This window comes from Podarcis filfolensis, assembly GCF_964270895.1.
Source record: "Podarcis filfolensis genome assembly, chromosome: 13".
In the NCBI taxonomy this organism is placed as follows: Eukaryota; Metazoa; Chordata; class Lepidosauria; order Squamata; family Lacertidae; genus Podarcis; species Podarcis filfolensis.
The window spans coordinates 22,291,810-22,314,055 of NC_139615.1; the positions used below are offsets into that span (position 1 = coordinate 22,291,810).

Genomic DNA, 22,246 nt, shown 5'->3' on the forward strand with positions numbered 1-22,246 from the left:
AGCCCAATATCAGTATAATAATTAAAAAGTGTGCTAAAAAACACACGAATTGGTGGATGCTCGGCTCTCCAGAACCTAATGAAATCAAAAGCCAACCCACTTAGTTTTGCCTGTTTCTCTCTTAAATAGATGCTGGCAACAGGTATTTTAATTAATTGTCCACTTTTAAACCACTGAATCAAATTTGCTTAATTAGTATACTATGAACAATCAAAGAAGGTGCCTTAAAGGACAATTCTGAATAAATAGAACTGGGTGGCCTGAAGGCTGCATGCTGCACTTGAGGCATTTTTTTTTTTTTTTTTATAATATATTTATTGAAGTTTTCAAATAAAGCATATCATTGTCCATTTAACATCTCTCAATTATTACATGGGACTCCCCCACACCTCCCGCATACACTTACATCATTATTAAATTAATTTCAAACAAATTATCATTTAACTCATCTTAATTAATAATCTTAATTTGGTTTGACATATAATTCAGCCTTAAATCTAATTTAATGGTAGACAATTGTCTGCACTGGCATCCAATTCAGCACTCAGCCAAATTACAATATTTTTGTAAATAAATCTTAAATTTCCTCCAGTCTTCTTCCATCCTTTCTTCTCCCTGGTCTCGAATTCTGCCGGTCATCTCGGCTAATTGCATATAGTCCATCAGTTGCATCTGCCATTCTTCCACAGTGGGTAGCTCCTGAGTTTTCCAATTCTTGGCAATTAATATTCTTGCTGCTGTTGTTGCGTACAAAAAGAATGTTCTGTCCTTTTTTAACACACTCTGGCCGACAATACCCAGGAGAAAGGCCTCTGATTTCTTAGTAAAGGTGTATTTAAACACCTTTTTTAATTCATTATATATCTTCTCCCAAAAGGCCTTCACTCTAGGGCAGGTCCACCAGAGGTGAAAAAATGTTCCTTCATTTTCCTTACATTTCCAACATTTGCTATCAGACGAATGGTATATTTTAGCCAGTTTAACAGGGGTCATGTACCATCTATACATCATTTTCATCACATTTTCCTTCAACGCATTACATGCAGTGAAGTTCAGCCCAGAGGTCCACAACCTTTCCCAATCTTCAAACATAATATTATACCCAATATCCTGCGCCCATTTTATCATTGTTGATTTTACCATTTCGTCATGTGTGTTCCATTTCAGCAGCAAGTTATACATTCTTGAAAGTACCTTAGTCTTAGGTTCTAACAGTTCAGTTTCTAACTTTGACTTTTCCACTTGGAATCCTAGCTTTTTGTCATTTTTAAACACTTCTTTAATCTGAGCATAGTGTAACCAGTCTCGCACTTTGTCTCTCATCTTTTCTAAACTCTGCAATTTCCAGTTGTCACCATCCTTTTCTATTATCTCCCAATATTTTGGCCAGTTGGCCTCCATATTGGCTCTTTTCCGAGCCTTAGCCTCCAGGGGTGACAGCCACCTCGGAGTTTTATTCTCCAGTAAGTCTTTATATTTTGTCCAGACATTAAAAACTGATTTTCTGACAATATGGTTCTTGAAGGCCTTATTTATCTTAGCTTTATCATACCATAAATATGCATGCCATCCAAACGCATTATTAAAACCTTCCAAATCCAAGACATCCGTATCTTCAAGAAGTAACCAATCTTTTAACCAGCAGAAAGCTGCAGCTTCATAATACAACTTTAAATCTGGCAGGGCAAAGCCCCCTCTTTCTTTCGCATCTGTTAATATTTTAAATTTGATTCTGGGCTTTTTGCCCTGCCAGACAAATTTAGAAATATCTTTCTGCCACTTCCGGAAGCACTCTGTCTTGTCTACAATCTGCAGTGTCTGAAACAAAAATAACATTTTTGGCAATACATTCATCTTGATGGCAGCTATTCGGCCTAACAAAGAAAGTTTTAGTCTTGACCAACTATCCAAGTCTCTCTTAATCTCTGACCAACATTTTTCATAATTATCTTTAAATAAACTCAGATTTTTTGCTGTTATGTTTACCCCTAGGTATTTAACTTTTTTAACCACATTTAGTTCTGTCTCTTTCTGAAGCTGTTCCAACTCAATATCTGTCACGTTTTTCCCCAAAACTTTAGTTTTTTGCTTATTTAACTTAAATCCTGCCACTCGACCAAAGTTTTGAATCAGTTGTAGTACTCTTTTCAAACTAGACTCCGGCTCCTGTAATGTCAGAACTAGGTCATCTGCAAAAGCTTTAAGTTTATATTGTTTCGCTCCGACCTGAATCCCTTCCACCAACCGGTCCCCCCTAATCATATTCAGGAGCACTTCCAGAACCGAAATAAACAGTAATGGGGAAATCGGGCAGCCTTGTCGTGTACCTTTTTCAATTTTAAACTCTTCTGTAACCACATTGTTAACTATCAGTTTAGCCTTTTGTTCTGAATATATTGCCTCAATCCCGTTCTCAAACCCCCGTCCCACTCCCATTTCTTTTAAATTCCCCTTCATAAATTTCCAAGATATGTTGTCAAAGGCTTTCTCCGCGTCTATAAAAATTAAAACTGCTTTAGTGTTTATGTTTGTTTGTAAAAGTTCCAATATGTCTATGATGTTCCTTGTGTTAGTAAACATATGTCTGCCCGGGAGAAAGCCTGCCTGGTCTTTATGGATTATCTCACTTAAAACTTTCTTAAATCTTCGTGCCAAAACATCTGCAAATATTTTGTAATCCACATTTAAAAGGGAGATGGGACGGTAATTCTTGAGTTGTGTCTTTTCAGTTTCTGACTTTGGAATCAATGTGATAAATGCTTCTTTCCACGATTCAGGCGCCTTCTTCCCCTCCATTATTTCATTACTGACCTCCAACAAAGGTTGTATCAAATAATCCTTCAATGTCTTATAGTAGTTAGAGGTCAGTCCATCTGGCCCTGGTGATTTGCCCTGTTTCAGACTCAGGATGGCCTGTTCAATCTCTTGTCGTGTTATTTTGCCATTTAAAATTGTTCTATTTTCTTCTGACAGCTTTGCTAATCCATTTCTCTCCAAAAATTGTGTAATCTCTATTTCATCTTGTGGCCCTTGAGTATATAACTTTTTAAAATACCTCTGGAAGCACTTTCTAATCTCTCCCGGGTTCTGAATGTTCCTTCCTTCAACCTCTAAGTTTGTTACTGTATTTAATCTTTGTCTCCTTTTCAACTGCCAAGCTAGCAGTTTCCCACATTTATTTGCCGATTCAAAAGTTTTTTGTTTCATTGTTTTAATCTTCCATTCTATTTCCTGATTTATCAGCTTGGAATATTGCACCTGATAAAGTTTAATTTCTCTCAGAATCGGTTGGGACTTCGGGTTAGATCTTAACTTCTTCTCCAACTCTTTGATACTTTCCAGAATTTTATCTTTCTTTTCATTTTGCAGTCTTTTCTTTAAGGAATTCTGTTGAATCAAGAACCCTCTCATCACAGCTTTACTTGCATCCCAGATAGTTCTTTTTTCCACCGTAGTGTTCAAATTAATCTCAAAATAGTCCTTTAAGGTTTTTTGGGCCTTCTTTACAATTCTTTGGTCTCTAAACAGGCCATCATTCATCTTCCATCTAAAGGAGCCGATTGGGATCAATGTCATATCCATTCTCAAGGCGTTATGGTCGGAGCATGTTTTGGGGCAGATTTCCACCTTCCTCACCTTAGGTGCCAGACTTCTAGTTATCCATATTTGGTCGATTCGTGTCCAAGTCAGTTGAGCTTCAGAAAAGAATGTTCCTTCTCTTCCCAGGGGGTTTCTAACTCTCCAGATGTCAACCCAGTCCATATTGTCAGTCATTTCAAAAAAGGTCTTAGGTAGTCTTCCCTCTTTAGTAATGTTCTGGTTCTGTGACTTATCCATATTTGTTGATACGACCCCGTTCATGTCCCCCATCATGATGACGTTGTTGTAATCCAGATAATCCAGCATGGTCTCGTGCAACTTCTTATAAAAATCCGATTTTCCTTCATTTGGAGCATAAATTCCTAATATCAAAATTTTTTCTCCTTGATACTGTACTTCTATTGCGAGGATTCTTCCACTTTCATCTTTAAAGAGAAATTTTGGTGAAAGGCTCTCTTTTGCATAGATCACTACACCTCTCTTTTTAACTGTATCCGATGATATAAATTCTTGACCAAGCCTTTTATTTATTAACACCTTTCTATGGAGCCTAATCACATGTGTTTCTTGTAAGCATATAATGTCCAATTGTTCCTTTTTTAAAATATGAAAAATTTTAGACCTTTTTTCGGGACTGTTACAGCCATTTATGTTCCAGCTCAAAAGCTGCAGAGACATCCTGGATAGGTCTGGTTATTCTTTCTGGGGTGGTACCTTGTTCTCCGGTCCTTGAGGATCCGAGGGGGCGGGCTCCCCTGGAAGTTCTGGCGCTGGCAATCCAAGTCCTTTGTGGAGGTCTTCTCCGTGTGCTCCCAAAAACTTGTCTCTATCTTCCACTGTTTTGATTTTGATCTTTCTCCCTCTGTAGGTAAAGGATAATCCTTGTGGAAACTCCCACCTGAAGATAATTGCGTTGCTTCTCAACAGTCTTGCCAATTCCGTGTAGTTAGATCTAAGGTCCAGCAACTGCTTAGGAATGTCCTTGTAGATTTCAATTCTCTTGCCCAAAATGTCTAGTGACTTTTCGTAGTGCAGGCCCAAAATCTTGTCCCTTTCCTCCTTTGATCTCAGTGTTATCAAACAATCTCTGGGCTTCTCTGTCCTTCTGACTCTGCCAAGCCTGAAAGCAGATACAATTTTAAAGTCTTTTTCCTCTAACTTCCAAAACTTGGCAAATTCCTTAGTTAGAAATTCAATAAAATTATCTTCTTCCACCTCTGGTATTGACCGTATCCTCAAGTTGGTCTCCCTGTTTCGCAGTTCTGTCATCAAAAAGTAAATCTGATGTTCTCCAACTTGTTTGCTGAGTGGTCTTACTTCTTTCTCAAGTTCTTCCAATCTTTGACTAGTATCTTCAGCCAGTTTACGATTTTCACCTACAGCCTCCTTTAATTCTCCAATAGACTGGGCATTCTGTGCAACTTGTCCAGTCAGCTTATTCAAGCTTTCTGTGTTCTGTTCAATTTTAGCTGTATGCAAATCAGCCTTCTTGTCCAGAGCCTCCAGTTTCTCCAAAATTTTCTCCAAGACAGAGCTACTTGTCCCTGAAGCCATATCTCCCAGGTGCAGCTCCTCTGTCTCACCCTCCCCTGCCTGTATTAGGGAGGCCGCCTCTATGTCTGGAGGCAAAGTGGAAGGCAAGGCCGGCACAGAAGATCTACGCTGTGAGGCTGCAGATAAAGTTAGAGTTGTTTGTTTAGTCCTTCCTCTTCTCCTTGCGCCACTCATTCCAAAGTTATCTGTAATCCAAGGTCAATCCAAGTTGTTCCCATGAGAAAGCAGAGTCCCAGATACAATAGTCAAACAGAGGCCGGGAAAGGGAAAGTAAAACAAAGTCACTGCTGTAAGTCCAAAATCCTCTAGAGGGAGCTTAATACGTCTTCAGGGAAAAGATCAAATCCAAGTTAGACTTATAAATTTAAATCCATGTCTATCGCCTCCACAATGTATTATTTTTAGCAGAGTAAAACTTAAAACAAAACAGTGTTTCTTACAGTGCCTTGACTGCAACAGTTTCAAAGTATCCAGTTCCAACTCAGAATGTTTCAAAACCTGAATTCAATGTATCCAAAGTTGCAAACTGGTGCTCATCCAGGCAGCTCCAGCACCAGAGATTCTTATTTATTTTATAATCCACTGGTGCCACAGAAGAAGGATATCAATGCACCCCGAATATGACCAGCAAAAGTCAATAGCTCAAAGTCTTTCACTCAGAAAACTGCTTTAACAGGGTGCCAGCATTTAGTTAACGCATAACTTTTTGTCTCCACTCCTCCTGCTCTTTGCTTAAAGTTCAGTATAGCGGGAGATGGGCTTCCTGCTTATCCTCACTCCGTTTTCAGCCAGATTTCAACTTTTTAAAAAAGTTTTAAAAGTTTCATAAAGTTCTCAAAAAGTTTCAGAAAGTTGACAAAAGTTTCAGGAAGTTTTCAATGTCCAAATTTACTCACGGGTTGTAGTTTCCAAAGTTCAGAAAAGTTGCAGGAAGAAAGGACAGCGCTGACCGGCAACAGCAACGCGGCTTCACTTCGCTGTTTGCGCAACGACCCACAGCGCCGCTACCCCCTCCGCGATCCGGAGCCCCTTACGGGGTCCCTTCAGCGTTTTGGGGGCTGCTTCTGGCGCCCGCCGGGTCCCGAGACCACAGGCTTCTGCCACCTGTGGTTTTCCTGAATGGGTCTCCGCTTCGCCGTAGCGGACGACCCGTTTACAGCGGAGCTCCCTTCTCCTTACTCGGAGAAGGCAGCCATTACCGGTCGCGCCGCCTCCGGAAGTCCACTTGAGGCATTTTTTAATGGTCCTTGGGAACATTTGATCTCCCCCACCAGCCCTAATGCTACCTCCCCCAAGTCCTGCAAGTGAGGTGCTGGGCTTTGGAAAAGATATATGAGGGCTCTTTCCCAGCTTTGGAAAGGAGGTGGAGGCCCCTCTAGGACCTTTTGTTCAGCCCCCCCCCCATGAAATTGCTAAAAGCAGAGAGCAATGAGATAAACCCTACACCTTGTGGGTAGTAGTCAACTTTCTCAGAGTACACCTACTGAAATTAATGAACATGACTAAGTTAGGGTCCATTAATTTCAATGGGTCTATTCTACACCCCCATGTATGTTTTAGAGATTTTGATATTTTAGAATCTTTGGTTCCTTATACTGCAAACTACATTGAGATATTTTATATACAGTAAGCAGTATATTAGTTGACTAAATTGTTTTAACCAATTTTAATATTGTATGTTTGCATGGTTGCAACCCACCCTTGGATCTTATGATGAAGGGCAAATAAGAAATCAAATTAATAGTAGGAAGAGGAGTAAAAAAATAAAGGAACAAACATTGATAAACTGGAAGCTGTATTCAAGGCAGCCTTCTTTAACCTGGGTCCCATATATTGTTGGACTACCACTCCAATCATCCCTGGCCATTGAGAGTTGTAACCCAACAACATCTGGGAACTCAAGGTTGAAGAACACCAATTAAGGGAAGCAAAGCTGCAGAAAGCAAGAGATGGAGAAGGGAGGACAAGTGGATGGTATTATGTAGTACTATTGTTGTTTTATGATGCATAGTATCTTTTTATGCTGTTGGTCATCCTGGGCTTCCTTTGGGAAGATGAGCAGGGTGAAAATTCAACAAAATAAATAAAAAATACTTGGTCACTTACCGGTAGAATGAGTAATAGGACGATCCAAATGCATAGATGTTGAAGTAACATCCCAGTGGAAGACTCTTCAATAGGAAAATCAGGGTCTCCTAAGGCAAAAGGTATTGTCACCCTGGGTCACCTAGCTGTCCCAAGCTAGACTGTTGACACTGTCTCAGCAATAAAGCCCTCAGTCCTAACCTAGACCCATACACTTCCATGCATCACTCTCTGCCCATCTGATCTCACCTTGCCTATAGGACCAAATTCTATTCTACCCATGAGAGTCAGGACCCTAAATAGTCCTTATCAGCCTGTCTGGAATTACATTAAACTGGCTGCCACTCTAATTCTTGAAGCAAGAGGTACACAAAACATCCATCATAGTCAAGCAGGAAGAAAGGGATACCCCATCCCATGTATTTTCCATAAATGAGTAATGGAAAATTTCAGCTTGAAACTGGAAGTTCAGTCTGCATGCAATCTAGTCATCTATGGCTGTGAATTTAACCACCTCCCTTTAATCTCCTCTCCTGTAAAACCAACATATCATCCTCCCTTGGCTATAGGTTCTTCCAACACATCCCTTTCATTTAGCCAGGTGGCACCTTGGCACTCTGAATGCGGGTTGTGGCTTCAGAGTTACTTCTGGTGCTGTAGCTCATGCTGCTAGAGCAATCCATCAAGAACAGGAATTCGCCTGTTGCATTCAGGCCTGGCTTTGGGGCAGGAGGACTGGGATACAGGGTAAGCAAAAGCACGTGGTCTCCCATCAGTGAACCTGTATTATGAGACAGGGAAAAAGAGATTGGAGTAAGCAGACATTTCCACCCAAGGCTGTTCCCTAGTCATTGTGCTGGACAAGCTGCATTTCATGTACCCAGCCCAAGCTCTGCTTCCAAGACCTCCCTTTCCACCAGGATGGGGAAGAATTCAGTTATTTGCAGTTCATGATACAATAAACGAACCAAAATGCAGCTATATTTCAAAATCCATACTTCTCGCAAATATGCAATGCAGTTCTCCATTTTAAAAAGTGTACAGAATGCATACATTTGGATCAATTGTGCATTAAAATGCACATTTTTTTAGTAAAAACAGCATAGAAAAATGTATTATATGGGTAGAAATGCTTTCAAAATAAAGTGTGCATTAGGAAAATGTACAGTGGTACCTCGGGATGTGAACAGGATCCGTTCTGGAGCCCCATTCACATCCCGAACGGAACGCAAGATGCGTCAGCGTGTGCGCAGGTCGTGTTTTGCTGCTTCCGCACATGCGTGTGACGTCATTTTGAGCACATACACAAGTGGCGAAACCCGGAAGAAATGCATTCCGTTACTTCCGGGTTGCCACAGAGCGCAACTTGAATGCGCTCAACCCGAAGCTCATTCAACTCGAGGTATGACTGTACTAAAAAAATTACTGTGAGTAAAAATAATTGTAAACTAATGCAGAAAAGTGGTGAACTGAACTTAGATAGGAAAACAAGAAACTGAAATTGACAGATTTGCTCATCCTTAACTCTAGCCCTTGCTCACCTGGATCTGCTCCTGGCTTCCCAACCTCTAGCAGGAGACTGGGCTTATGAACCACCTCCTTGTAATATATCAGCAGCTCCACATCTCGATTAAGGCAGTATCCTTCAGTGAGGGAAATCTTTGGCAGGGGTACGATAAGCAAAAGCAAGAGTTGAAACCTGGGTATGACATCATGCTAGTTCCAAAAGACTCCAGCAGCAGTAGCAGCTCAGTTTTCCCTTTACAGGGAACCTATAAGGTCAAGTTGTATTCAGGCCTTCAGGAAGAAAAGCATGCTCTTCCTGAAAGCCCTTAATGCCAACTCTTCACTATGGGCTGACATAAACCCAGACCTACTCAGAGTCAACCCAGTGTCATTAATGAACCCTAATTAGTCATGTTCATTAACTTCTGTAGATCTATTCTGAGTAGCACTGAATACCACCCCACCTCAGCATCCTTTACCTGGGCTGTAGTGTGGTCTTCTGTTGCATACTGCAGGGGTGTGAGGGTGCAATTTGACTTCACATGAGAGATTCCATATGGAGAATGCAGTGTAGCACTGAGGCTGAGCTTGTAGGGGAGCTCCCTCTCAGGCACTCGTGGTATGTCCTGTATGAAGCTGTTCTCTTCTGACCCTGCACAGGGACACAATCAATGCCATGAGAGAACATGAGCAAAATGACCTTCTCAGATGTATACACTAAGTTCTGAAAAATTGTCCTACATCCAGGATTTCAACCAATGTGTCCTTGATGCCCACCAAGCCCCTGCCCCTCTCAATTGTAAAAAAATGTTTTCAGGTGAGTTTTGTGTTGTTTTGTTGAGCAAGTTACCTGGTTGTGTGGGCGGGAGGTTGGCATGTATTGTTTATTTGCAGGTGCTGTTTTCTGCCTCTTTGGGAAAGGAGACTCTGAGGACTGGCAGGTTTTCTTCTGTGGAACAGATATTTTGTGGTGCCCACAATAGTTTCTCCAATTTCCAGATGTTCCCTCAGGTCCATCAAGGCAGAATCCTGCCCTTGGTAGTTCCATGACAAAGGCAAATGTTAGCCTGAGAAACTGGATTGGTGGAGTTTTGGGGAAGATACAAATAGCATTGATGAGGCTTAGGGAACTTCTGACCTGTGGGTCAAAACAGGCATAGCAGCACAGGAGCCAACTCCCAGGGGCTGAAGTCCCTCCAGTCCCCTCCTCCATGAAATATTTGAGGGGCCAGCCCTCCCCAAGTTGATAAGCATTGTCATTCAAATGATATGCATGTGCCACGTCTTGTGATCGATTATGTATGGCGGAACTTACTCCTCCCCCCTAATGTTTTATTCAAGTTGGCATCCCTGCAACAGGAGACCATTTTGACCCACTCCCACTATCTGTCCCACACCTGACAACAGATGTGGAGCAAGAAAAGATGAGCTTGCAAAGGAACAATCAGGAGCTTAAAGCATTCTACTGCTCATTGGCAAGTAGGGCTCGCCGACAGTGCCATGATCTGTTCAATACCAATGGTGAGTCTCACTGGGATCAGCTGTACGAGGGGGTCTACCAGTTTAAACTCCTTAGTGCAGGCAATGGGACTCACTGTCAGTGCCCATCCACTGATGGATACTGGAAGTGAGACCCTGTGAAGCTGTCCATTTGTAGACCAGGTTTGGATTCAAACCACACCTGCAAATGGACATTTCTTTTGGCTATGCAGACCGTCCTGCAGAGGGGAAAGATGCCCAGTTTGAAAGGGAAAGGGTTTTCTGGATGGTAGAGCCCCACTTGTGCAATACTCTCCCTACCCAGGCGGAACATGACCCAGATTGGACCAATAGTCTACTTTAGAATCCACAACCCTAAGAATCCAATTACAAGGCAGTCTGATGACAGCAGGGCTTCCCTTGTACAATTTTTAAAAAACCACACACTGCCCAGGCTTGCACCCTGAGGAGGTCACTTCAGTGCTGCTAACAAAGCAGCTTGATTTCACCCCTGGAGGTGCACTCCATTGTCCTTCGAGACAGATGGATGGGAAGAAGTGTGAGTAGCCATGGGACACACAGCTGCTTAACCTGGCAGCCAATTGGGACACAGTCAATCATCTTGAAAGCAGGCTTTTTGTTGGGGCAAAGATTAGCAGCTACTGGTTCTTACCCTGAAGTGCATAGCGAGGATTCAGCACAACTGGCAGGACAAAGCGGACTGCACCATCCGGCTCGGGAGCCAGTGCCTGGACATAGCACAGTTTCAGTGTGGCCTCTCCACTTGGTGGAAGATTACCCAGCATGCATTTGAAAATGTCTCTGGATTTGGGGTCCCTCACAAAAAACACAGATGCTTCGAGCACGGCCAACCGATCTTCATACAATGCCTGTGCCTGAAGATGTTGAGAGACCAGAAAGAAAAAGAAAGAGATGTGAAAAGGTGGAAAGAGATGTGACAAGGGCAAGGAGAAATAGATAAGGTGGGGGTCACAGTGGCAGCCAGAAACTTGTCTGGAGGGGAGTTGCTGCTAATTTCACCTCTGATGCCTTTCTGATTTCTTCAATCTTATCATAAAGTCATAAAGCTCAGGCTGCTCTGCACACCATGGCTGTTGCCAGCCTGAGCTGGGGAAAGAGGCACACATGTGCAGCAGAGGCATCCCCGCATCCCCGCACGCCTCTTTCCCCAGCTCGGGCTGGCAGCATCTTGGGCTGTCCTCTTTTTTGCTCTTCAAGATATGGCAACCCTACCATACTTCTCTACAACAAAAGGGAGAGGGAGCTGCATGCTGTGCATTAAGTGTTATTTATGTGGTTTTTAACAATGGTTGTTTTTAGAATACAGTGGTACCTCGGGTTACATACACTTCAGGTTACATACGCTTCAGGTTACAGACTCCGCTAACCCAGAAATAGTACTTTGGGTTAAGAACTTTGCTTCAGGATGAGAACAGAAATTGTGCTCTGGCGGCGCGGCAGCAGCAGGAGGCCCCATTAGCTAAAGTGGTGCTTCAGGTTAAGAATAGTTTCAGGTTAAGAACAGACCTCTGGAACGAATTAAGTACTTAACCCGAGGTACCACTGCTTTGTAATCATTTCTGAATTTTTTTTTTAAATTGTGAGTATGTTTGCCATCCTGAGCTACTTTTGGCGGGGGGGGGGAGAGATGGGATTTAAATTCAGTCAATAATTTAGTCAATAATTTATATATTGATTGCTGGTTAATTCCACTGTGCTGAAGTTGTTTGTTGACTGTGAGTGCATAAATTGTTGCTTGTTGCAAGTGGCAGCAAGCGGCCTAGAGAACGTTTTGTTACTGGATGACCTATAAGTACAATAAATACATTTTTAAACAATGGTTTAAAACTCTTGATTCAAAGGGTTTGGAGACATGCCAATCATGGCCTTCAGCATCCCCAGAACCTCCATCCCCACCCCAACCTCCCACACTACCTTGAGCCCTCTCACCTGTTCCTTCTCCATGATCTGGGCCTCAATTTTTGTCTCACCCATTAGGCCCTCAAAGGCGTAGACAGCAGCATCAGCATCCAAGGGAAAGACAAATTCAACCTCCAGAGGGATCTTCTCCTCATTCTTGTAATGAAGTTCAGACACAACATCTGCCACGAAGCCTTTGATCGCCACAGCTACAGAGATGCTTTGCAAGGGCACTGAGGCACAGAAACAGCAAAGAGCTTCAAAAGAGGGATACATTTAAGTACATTACAAAGCAGACAGACATCCACAGCAAAAACCTACACACCCTTGCTGGAAAGGTTGTCAGAACCAGTGCTTTTTTTCTGGGGGTACGCAGGGGTACGCATACCCCTAAACATTTTGTGAATCTTTGTACTTTTTTCCGATTTACTGTATTTATTTTTCCCGATTTGAACTGTAAAATGGTGTTTTTCTTGAGTCAAAATGAGAGTACCCCTAAACATTATTTTAGGGGGTGGGGGAAGCACTGGTCAGAACAAAAAAGTTTTCAATTGTTTCTGAAAAGTGCAGCTAGGGGGTGCATGTCACCAGGGTTTGATGAGGCCCTAAGCTACTGAAGGTAATGGGGCCCTTTATATGTCCAGCTGTCCTTAGCCAACAACAAACTGCCACTGTTTTTTTTGTGTTGAATATATGCTATGGCAATTTATGGACCTAATAAGTATCTAAAGCCATTTGCACATAACAAAATATGGATTTTATCAAAGTAATCGTTGAACTGAAATGTTGCTGTATGTAGGTTTTATTTTATTTGTTTTTTATCTTATATTTTGGAAATGTACATCCAGAGGTTTTTTCCTTTAATTTTTTGGGGGGGCTCCAAGAGAGTGGGGCCCTAAGCTATATTTGTTTAGCTTATACGTAAATCCGGCACTGCATGTCACATCTCCACAGAAATGCCATTCCACATAATAGGAGTAGCCACACCAAAAGCCCTTCTCCCAGTTACTGTGAAGTGGGAGTCTGAGATCTTTGGAACTTAAAGAAGCAGCTCTCCCGCAGGCTGCAGTGACCTACTGGAAAACTATGAGATAAGGAGACATGCTCAAGGAACCTGGTCCTGAGCAGGCTATTTATTTGAATATTTATAAACCACACTTTCATAAAATACATCAAACCAGTTTACACCAAAAAAAATTATAAATCAGTGTATAGATATCTTTAAAGCATAATTAGAAATATCAGTAAGGCAACAGTAGATAGCATCTGGTTAAAAAGAAAAACTAAGCCTCCTAAGTCACAATTTACATCAGGAGACTTAGTTTGGTCAGAATCGAATATACACTTCCAGAGTAAACACTAAATACATTACTTCTGGTAAATGAGCCACTATAGACACTAGAGGGCTGTAAAAAAATTGTGTCCTGGGTTTTTTAGACTTGTCTACCCATGTACTAGCTGAAACCAAAGGTGTGTCTTGGTTGCCAGATGTGAAGTTTTTTCAGCTCTTCTACCGCATTACATAAGCCAATAACCACAACTCCTGTGCACAGTTAAGCATGCACACACACATCCGAAACACTGCCCCAACCTACCTTTTTGAGGATATCCTAGTCTTCTGCTTGGCATTTCTGGTGGTGGAGGCCTTTCATTCCACGCGTCTTCATCCATCTTTGTTAAGGGAAGAGGCCGTACCTGTGGTGAGGCAAATTAAGCAGCATGCATTGCAAGATGGATTGACCTTGCTTTGTTGATTGACATAAATGGGGACATCTCTCTGCATACAGACATGGCAGAGTCTTTCTCCCACACAAAAACAGAAACAACACCCACATTAATGAATTTGCTAGGGCAGGCCTAGCAAAAATATGTTACAATATATACACAAAACACATACAATTCATAAAGTGTGTGCAAGGCAACTTCCAGTAACAGCAAGCCTCCCTGTGGTATAAAATCATAGAACTGCAGAATTGGAAGAGTCATCAGTCAAGCATGGATGGTCATGTCATAACCTTCAACATTTCTCCAATGAAAATAGGGACATCCAATTCAACAATAACAATTTTATTACGTATTTATACCCTGCCCATCTGACTGGGCTGCCCCAGCCACTCTGGGTGGCTTCCAACATATATCAAAACATAATAAAACTCTACAGGGCTGCCTTCAGATGTCTTCTAAAGGTTGTATTGTTATTTACCTTCTTGGCTCAGGGGTCGAATAACTCCATACCCTCCAACATTTTTCCAATGAAAATAAGAACATCCTAAAGAAAAGTGGGATCAAATCGGAAACTGAGACGGCTTCTGTAAATTCAGGACTGTCCCTGGAAAACAGGGGTGGAGGGTCTATCATGTGCACCGACGTGGGGGGTGAGACTAGCATGCCTCCTCCCTCTCCTCAAGTCAAACTCTTCAATGTATTGTTTTGAATGCATAAGTAGAGCCATATACTTTTGCACGTTTAATCACCAGTCTTTTCAGAGAGGAGGAAGAGGGAGAGAGCAGCTCAATCACAGGAAGAGTTAAAATGGTCTGACTGAGCACCAGTCTCCATGGCTCAAGGGATTCTTACTAAACATTCAGGAATTTCTAAGGGATGCCCAGGCAATAGGAGGAGGTAAGGGTTTCTGCTTCTTTCCATCAGTCCTATAATAATGGCTGGAGAAGAGCTTTGCCTCAGTGGCGGAGTATCTGCTTTGTACACAGAAGGACCCAGATTTAATCCCCAGCTTCTGTATGTAGGGCTGGAGAAGACGCCTAGCCTGAAACTCTGGAGAGCTGCTGCCAGTCAATGTAGACAATACAGAGCCAAATGGATCAGTGGCCTCACTCAGTTTATAAGGCAGGTTCCCGCATTGGAACAAGCAAGCAGTAACAGGATGAAGGGTCTTGCTGCAATGGAGGGCAAGGCACATTTCTAAGACCCTTCCAGAGAAACTCAGAATGCAGTAGTTTTGGAGAGCAAGTGTAGGTTGGGGGTTGAGTTTCTCAAGAGAAGAAGCTTTGCATGATGAAGAGAATGGGGCAGTGGAGCTACATATGCAGAGGATGAGATGGTCTTGACTCTAGACTGCCATGAAGATTGTTTAGTGCAGCATTAATGGGAAGGACTCAGAATTCAAAGGGACTCCATGCAGGGGAATGGTTATACTCACAGCGAGGCAGAGGATCTAGTCACCTGAGGCTCCAAAGCTCTCCCTGCAACCAGACTCCAGGGATGTTGCACGCTCTTTGATGCTACAGTGCTTCCTTTTTTCCTGTGACGCCATTAGCATCAGCACTGCAGCCAGTCTCATCCCCACCCCCGTCTGGGAATGCCTGCCAAATGCACGCGTATAGTTCAGTCACAGTCTGCTTTCCAGAGTAATGACTGCAGCAATGTTCCAATGTCATCTGGAAAATTGCTCCCTCTCCTGGCAAACCAGCAGCTCATCACAAAAACTAAAATCCACAAAGCCCATCCTGAGCAGAGGAAGGTTTGGATGGGCAGAGAAAGGAAGGAGACTAGCAGAACTGAGCTGCATTTACAGCATTTGAAAAGGGTGGGAAGTACAGCTCTATGTCTCCTAGGTTTCCCATTGTTCTAATCTTAAACTCAGTCCCCAAAATTTCCACATCAGCTTGTGGAATAAAATTCACCAGCATTTTAGAGCAAATGCCTCCTAATATTTTCATTTTGCTTCCTGTGGGGGGGGGGGCAATCCAGATTAAAATGCAGGCTAGCACTGTCTGGCACTGTTTTGACAGTGCTGTCTGGGTGCTGGGGAAAACCTGCCTGTGTGAGCAGCACTGATTCCAGAAAAAGTTCCTGTCTGGAAGTGGTGTGTAATTTTCAAAACGAGTCCTAATCCCAAACAGCCAAACATTGTTTTGAATAGTTGATTTTGTTTTTAAAAAAAGAAAATGAAAGTTAAGGCTGAGGCAGGCAGATTATTGACATTTCTCTTCAGCCAGGCATTTGGCTGGTTGAGATTCTATGGCCTTTAAAATATGTTTGTGAAAGTGGGATTATTGGTTTGTTTTTATTCTTGCTTTTGTTTTATTATAGATCATTGTGTTCTCATTTTGTATTTTTGTGTTGTGATTTTTGGATGAAGTGCTGTATACAAATTTTAATAATAATAAGTCTGCCTGCTTTCCAGACCGAGGATACATTTGATGAGCTTGCAGCATTATCACCCAAACAGCTCTCTCTCTCCCTCGTTAGGTTTTGAGGCAGGGGGCAAACACAAAGCCTTGGACTCTTTGCACAAAGAGCAAGTCAAGCTTCCATGTCTTCCCAGCCCCAGATAAGACCAGACTGCACCCTGGCCTGCTGTTCTCCTTCCACTCAGGATGACATCACCTCCAGCCGGGGATTAGGCAGCGGCCTGCCCCCATCTTTGGGAAGCATCTTGAGCTCATAGTTTCTATGACAACACACCTGTGCTTGGCCAGCTCTTTTCAGTAATGCAAGGAGATGCTTAACAGACTTGGCTCAGGCAATTAATTTAACAAAGAGAACCAATTTGACTATTTCCGGCAGTTCCTTCTCTCCTACAGAATCCCACCATGCAGATTCTGAAGTCTCTCAGCTTCAGATTGCTGCCTTCCATGTCTTGAAAAGTGACAGAAACACCAATGGCGAGGGGCAGATCTAATGTGTTTGGTCCCCACTGCCCCCTCTCATGTGTTGGAGTTAACAAAGTAATGCTTGAATGTGGTTACAGTGGTCAATGCTGGTATGTAGAAAACAAGTTACAGTGACCTCCATGTGTGGCCATATCATATTTACTGCCATGATAAAACTGTTTCTCTTTCATACATACGCTTATAATGGTCAGGTAGAAAAAGGGACAAACAAAATGGTTATTTGTGGGGAGAGGGGATTAGATGGGACAGAAGCAGTGATGTGTGAATTTGCCTTCTTTATTCAAGTCACAGAATTCAGGTTGCTTTTAACACATGGAGTCAGAGAGCACAAAGTATCCATTGCCCTCACTATGTGAGTGGCCTCACATAAAGTAAAATGAGTAAACCACCCAAGCTCAAACGCTTGGATTAAAACTTTCTAATCTGTATTGAGAAACAGCCCCAAACTCTGGTCTAACTTTGTGAGTGGCATTTACTGTAACTTGTGTTTACCTGAATGCCGTTCTTGCCATTTAGTGTCGGTTCCCAAAGGGGCTCCTCCCCAAAGCAGAAACCAAGCCAAGATCCTGCAATTAGGCTTAATTGTCAGAGGCAGCACTGGCGACAGGCTCAATTAAAAGGTGTTGTCAGGTGCACAAACTAAGTTTGGAATGAACTTTGCCAAATAGCTGATTATCAGGTACGGCAACTCTCCAGTCCCTTAGACACAGCTGCTGCCTCTCAGCCATCTCCATTTAATAATACCAACAAGCAAATGACACAGCTGGTGTCAGAAGGGAAACACAGAAGCGTTCAGGGCAGAGGAGGGAGGGGGGAGTTTCAAACTTTTTCTAGTGTGAGTGATTTCTCATGGTATACTCTGTACTCAGAAACCAGGCAAAAAAATATTGCTAAGAAAGCAAAACTAAATAAAGGACTTCATAGTGTGAATGAATGTTTGGGCCTGTTTGGCATTACAAATCAATTGAAACAGCAAGTGCTTTAAGCCTAATCCACACATACATAAAACCCCTCATTTGTGACTTGCTATAGCAGAGCTTTCCAGTCTTTTCATGTTGGTGACACACTTTTTAGACATGCATCATTTCGCAACACAGTAATTCAGGTTTACTAGCAAACCGGAGGTTATACTAACCCCTTTCCAGCTCCAGGAGTAGTGCGGGGAGCGTTTCGCAACTCACCTGCACACTGCAGCAGACACACTAACGTCATGACACACAGTCTGGAAAGCTCTGTGCTATAACTAGAGGGCTAGCAAATGTCCAATTGAATGCGTACATGGGCCAGGATTGACCTCGGCTGCAATTTAGAGGACTGCACTGTGAAATAGCAGTGGTAACATCCTCTGAGTGGTAGTGCTATACTTGTCAGGATAGGGGTGGGGTGAGGTGAGGTGGCAGCAAGGTCAGTGCAGTGGCTCCAAGTTGGTGGCAGGGCTCTGCAGGTGTGCATGCTCCTGTGGGGCTGCTGCCACCAACCTGAAGCTTTCCCAGCCTTACCACTGCTGCATCCCTTTTGGGCCTAAGGAGCATAGAACCACTGCCACAAAGAGGACACTAGTGCTGCCTGCCTGCTATGAGCTGTTGCTGCTGTGAAGGTTGCTACAGATTTGGCATCACCATTATACTAAAGCTGCCATCCTGTACACACTTACCTGGGAATAAGTTCTATTGAACTGTGTCTAGAACTACTGTGGTACCTTCGGTTACATACGCTTCAGGTTACATACGCTTCAGGTTACAGACTCTGCTAACCCAGAAATAGTACCTCAGGTTAAGAACCTTGCTTCAGGATGAGAACAGAAATCGTGCAGCGGCGGCACAGCGGCAGCAGGAGGCCCCATTAGCTAAAGTGGTGCCTCAGGTTAAGAACAGACCTCCAGAACGAATTAAGTTCTTAACCCGAGGTACCACTGTATACCATAAGATTTCCCACCCCCGCACAGCAGAATGCATACATCTAGTTATGGTCATAATTGTCAAATATTCTACATTTCCTATGAAATCACATGCGCTCTCTCTTGCTCTCTCTCTCTCTGTCTTTCTCGCAACCTAGCCGACTTTTCAGTGCCACTTGCTGTTCCCACGTTACAGAGGCCGAACAGATCTCCACTAGAAGTGGGGCATTGAGTGTCACCAGTCCTGTGCTGTGGAGATTCAGCAACCATCCTTGCTTTTCATTCTCAGGCATCTCTCCAAGACCTTTTCATATAGACAGGTTTATGTAACTGTTAATGTTATATATATATATATATATATATATATATATATATATATATATATATATCAGCTACTCATTTTAATGGTCTTTTTTACCATTTTATGATGTTTTCCATTTTATTGTATGTATTGTTGCCCACTACCATGATATACAGTGGTACCTCGGGTTATAGATGCTTCAGGTTACAGATGCTTCAGGTTACAGACTCCACTAACCCAGAAATAGTACCTCAGGTTAAGAACTTTGCTTCAGGATGAGATCAGAAATCGCACGGCGGCGGCAGCGGGAGGCCCCATTAGCTAAAGTGGTACCTCAGGTTAAGAACAGTTTCAGGTTAAGAACAGACCTCTGGAACGAATTAAGTACTTAACCCGTGGTACCTCTGTATTTATCAACTGGTGATATTTAAATAGTTTTCTAAATAAATAGATATATTGCTTCATTCTCACAGCCTGAAAACTTCCCTCCCATCTATAATACATCAGCAATCCTCTTTCACCATATAGTTTATTAATCATATCTTGACTCAGTCTCGCCATCTATCTATTTATTATATTAATATATTAGTGTTCCACCCTTCTTCACCCATGGAGCTCAGTACATAAGAATTATCCCTTTCTTTCTTTTTTTTACTTCTGTGTGAGGGCAGTTAGGCCCCGGGACAAAAGAGATGTGCTTGCCTTGATAAACATTCTACATTTATTGCACATAGTTACAATATACTTGTCATTTGTACTGGTGTACAATTATTTAGGTGTTCCAGTTTGCATGTGACTTCTACGTGTGTGGATAGGCTTGCCTAAACAAACCTGTTTTAAGCAGGCGCTGAAAAGAATACAGCAAAAGCCTAGTGTCAATAAGCAGGGGGTTCCAAAATACAGGTGCTGGGTTAGCACAATAAAAATATCTATTCCTTCCAAGTGTGGCATTGTGTTTCCATAGGAACGGATTGTTAGAGCATTTTCCCTTTTTTTTCCCTATTTTCTTTTTTTTGACTGGCCAATAAATACCTGAAATACCTAAGAATGGTATGATGTCTAGACAATGGCTAAGGAGAACTGAATTAGGGTACTGTAAGCAAACATGGGTGGTGCTGTGGGTTAAACCACAGAGCCTAGGGCTTGTCGATCAGAAGGTCCGCGGTTCGAATCCCCGCGATGGAGTGAGCTCCCCTTGCTCGGTCCCTGCTCCTGCCAACCTAGCAGTTCCAAAGCATGCAAAAGTGCAAATAGATCAATAGGTACCGCTCCGGTGGGAAGGTAACCAGCGTTTCCATGTGCTACTCTGGTTCACCAGAAGCGGCTTAGTCATGCTGGCCGCATGACCTAGAAGCTGTACAGCGGCTCCCTCGGCCAATAAAGCGAGATGAGCACCACAACCCCAGAGTCGTCCGTGACTGGACCTAATGGTCAGGGGTCCCTTTACCTTTAAGCTAACAAAATTTGGGGGGCTATCTGACGTGGGAGGTAGTATTAGAATTTGGCTGTTGGAGTTGCTTAGCTGTTATATTTGTAAATTAACATAAGAATTACAAAATGCAAATAAGCCTCCAATGACTCCTTTGCTAAAGGAACCAAATGTAAGCATCATGCCCCTGGAATTTCTCAACACTTAGAAAATAGCACTGAGCGTAACAATACACTTTAAAAAAAATAAAGGTCTTACATTGCATTTCCTCTGGAAAGGCCAACTATAACCTCAGGACAATTCCAAAAGAAGCCCTGTTTCAACCACATGCAATCTAATATTCTTTCTTCTGAAGCCTCTCAATACTGTTTGTGGTTAAAAAAAACAAAAACCCAAAAAAGCAGAGAGGGGGCAGGTTGTGTATACCCAGGTAGGTTTTTTTAGTAAGCAAAATTCCAAACAGAGAGATAGCTCAAATTACTCCATCTCATTGAGGAAAATTCTCCCTTCCTACCCTGTATACCTGCCTGTTCCCTCAGTACTGGCAAAAGGCTTGTTTTCTACTCCACCACCAAATGGAGTTAAATACCTCTGCCTGTAGGGTTTTGAATGCTCTATTTTATTTGTTGCCCGGGTATTTTTTTCCACAATTGTAACATAGGCAAACATCTACCTCCTGAAAATCCCAGTGAGATAACACTAGGGATTATGAATTATGCCCCCCCCCAAACCTTCCAAAGGAAAACCCTCCTCACACTTTTTACTCCTTTAAGAGGCATAGCAGCAACAGGCATTTTCAAATTCCAGAGACGAAAAATCACACCAGTTTAAGTTGTCTTTAAAAGTGCTTTTTATTATGTGGTTATATCAAAACCCTGACAGATAATGCAGAAAATTATTTCATACACATCAGATTAAGTGGTTTTACAAATCGAAGCCCCAAAGTCAAGCTGTGCAGGAGATTATTATGCAAAGCAAAAGAAAAGAAGAAGAAAATCAGTGTACAATTCTATACCTGCTTAGTCCCATTTAACTCAATGGGATTTACCTCTGTAAACAGATATACTATATTTATATAGAGGATATGTATATATAGGATTGTGCTGTTAATCTGCTTTAGCTGGTCTTCAATATTTATGCACATGTCTTTAGATTAAGGCTCAGCCAAAAATTATCTGGGTTGAAACTGGGGTTAGGGGGAGAGAACATTTCCACCACTTGCCACATGGCCCAAGGGGAAAACATAAGTCATTGTCATGTATTTTCATTCCCAGAGAATGTTGGGGGGGGGGGGTAGAGGGAAAAATTTTCGCTGCCAGCCATACAGAGGGGCATTGCAACAAGCAGTGCATTTTTCAGGGGGTAGTCTAGTGTACACAGTACCACCACCTCTCTTTTTTGTTTTTGTTAAAAAGTGTAACACTTACTGCAACAACTTCATGGTGAGTACTGGCACCTATTTTTCTAGAAAAAAAAGTACTGGCCACAAATAAGGCCTACATCCCCCACTCCCTTTGCCCTCTTTTTGCAATTCTCAAATAGTGATGAAATATCTCTCCCCTCCCCCCATTTTGCTACCTGTAAAAGGGAAAATAAAATTGCTGTGGAACATTTGAGGCCAGCATTCCTTCAGATTCTTGACCCTGCATCTACAAATATAGACATAGACAATGTGGAAAGGCCACAGAGATTCTTGCAAAGCGTAATTCTTGGCAGGCCACAACCTGACATCACTGGGATGATGAGGTCTCAGAAATACAGCACTGTGGAGGAAAAGACAGAAGATGCATTCAAAAGTTAGTAGGGCACACCCTGAT

At 42.5% G+C, this 22,246-nt stretch overlaps 2 protein-coding genes across 3 annotated transcripts in view; both read right to left on the reverse strand.

Moving 5' to 3' along the window:
* Positions 1-15,553, reverse strand: part of LOC310746573 (von Willebrand factor A domain-containing protein 5A-like) — a 28,963-nt gene extending 13,410 nt beyond the window's left edge. Inside the window, exons 1-9 of the mRNA XM_083580460.1 lie at positions 15,326-15,553; positions 14,369-14,494; positions 13,761-13,860; positions 12,196-12,398; positions 10,898-11,120; positions 9,225-9,397; positions 8,781-8,898; positions 7,848-8,020; positions 7,261-7,349 (exon numbers count right to left, since the gene is read on the reverse strand). Coding sequence (XP_083436586.1) covers positions 7,261-7,349; positions 7,848-8,020; positions 8,781-8,898; positions 9,225-9,397; positions 10,898-11,120; positions 12,196-12,398; positions 13,761-13,836 — 1,055 coding nt within the window. The 5' untranslated portion in view covers positions 13,837-13,860; positions 14,369-14,494; positions 15,326-15,553. The remainder of the gene's footprint in view (positions 1-7,260; positions 7,350-7,847; positions 8,021-8,780; positions 8,899-9,224; positions 9,398-10,897; positions 11,121-12,195; positions 12,399-13,760; positions 13,861-14,368; positions 14,495-15,325) is intronic.
* LOC310746597 (erythroblast NAD(P)(+)--arginine ADP-ribosyltransferase-like) overlaps positions 1-22,246 on the reverse strand; it is a 420,131-nt gene that overhangs the window by 392,987 nt on the left and 4,898 nt on the right. The window contains exon 4 of one of the 2 annotated variants that reach the window (XR_014540760.1): positions 21,488-22,192. Coding sequence is in view for 1 of the 2 variants with exons in the window: in XM_083580525.1 (XP_083436651.1) it covers positions 22,179-22,192 (14 nt within the window). In the remaining variant the exon portion in view is untranslated. Of the gene's footprint in view, positions 1-21,261; positions 22,193-22,246 lie in introns of those variants that run through there. The other variant, XM_083580525.1, reaches the window with a different exon arrangement.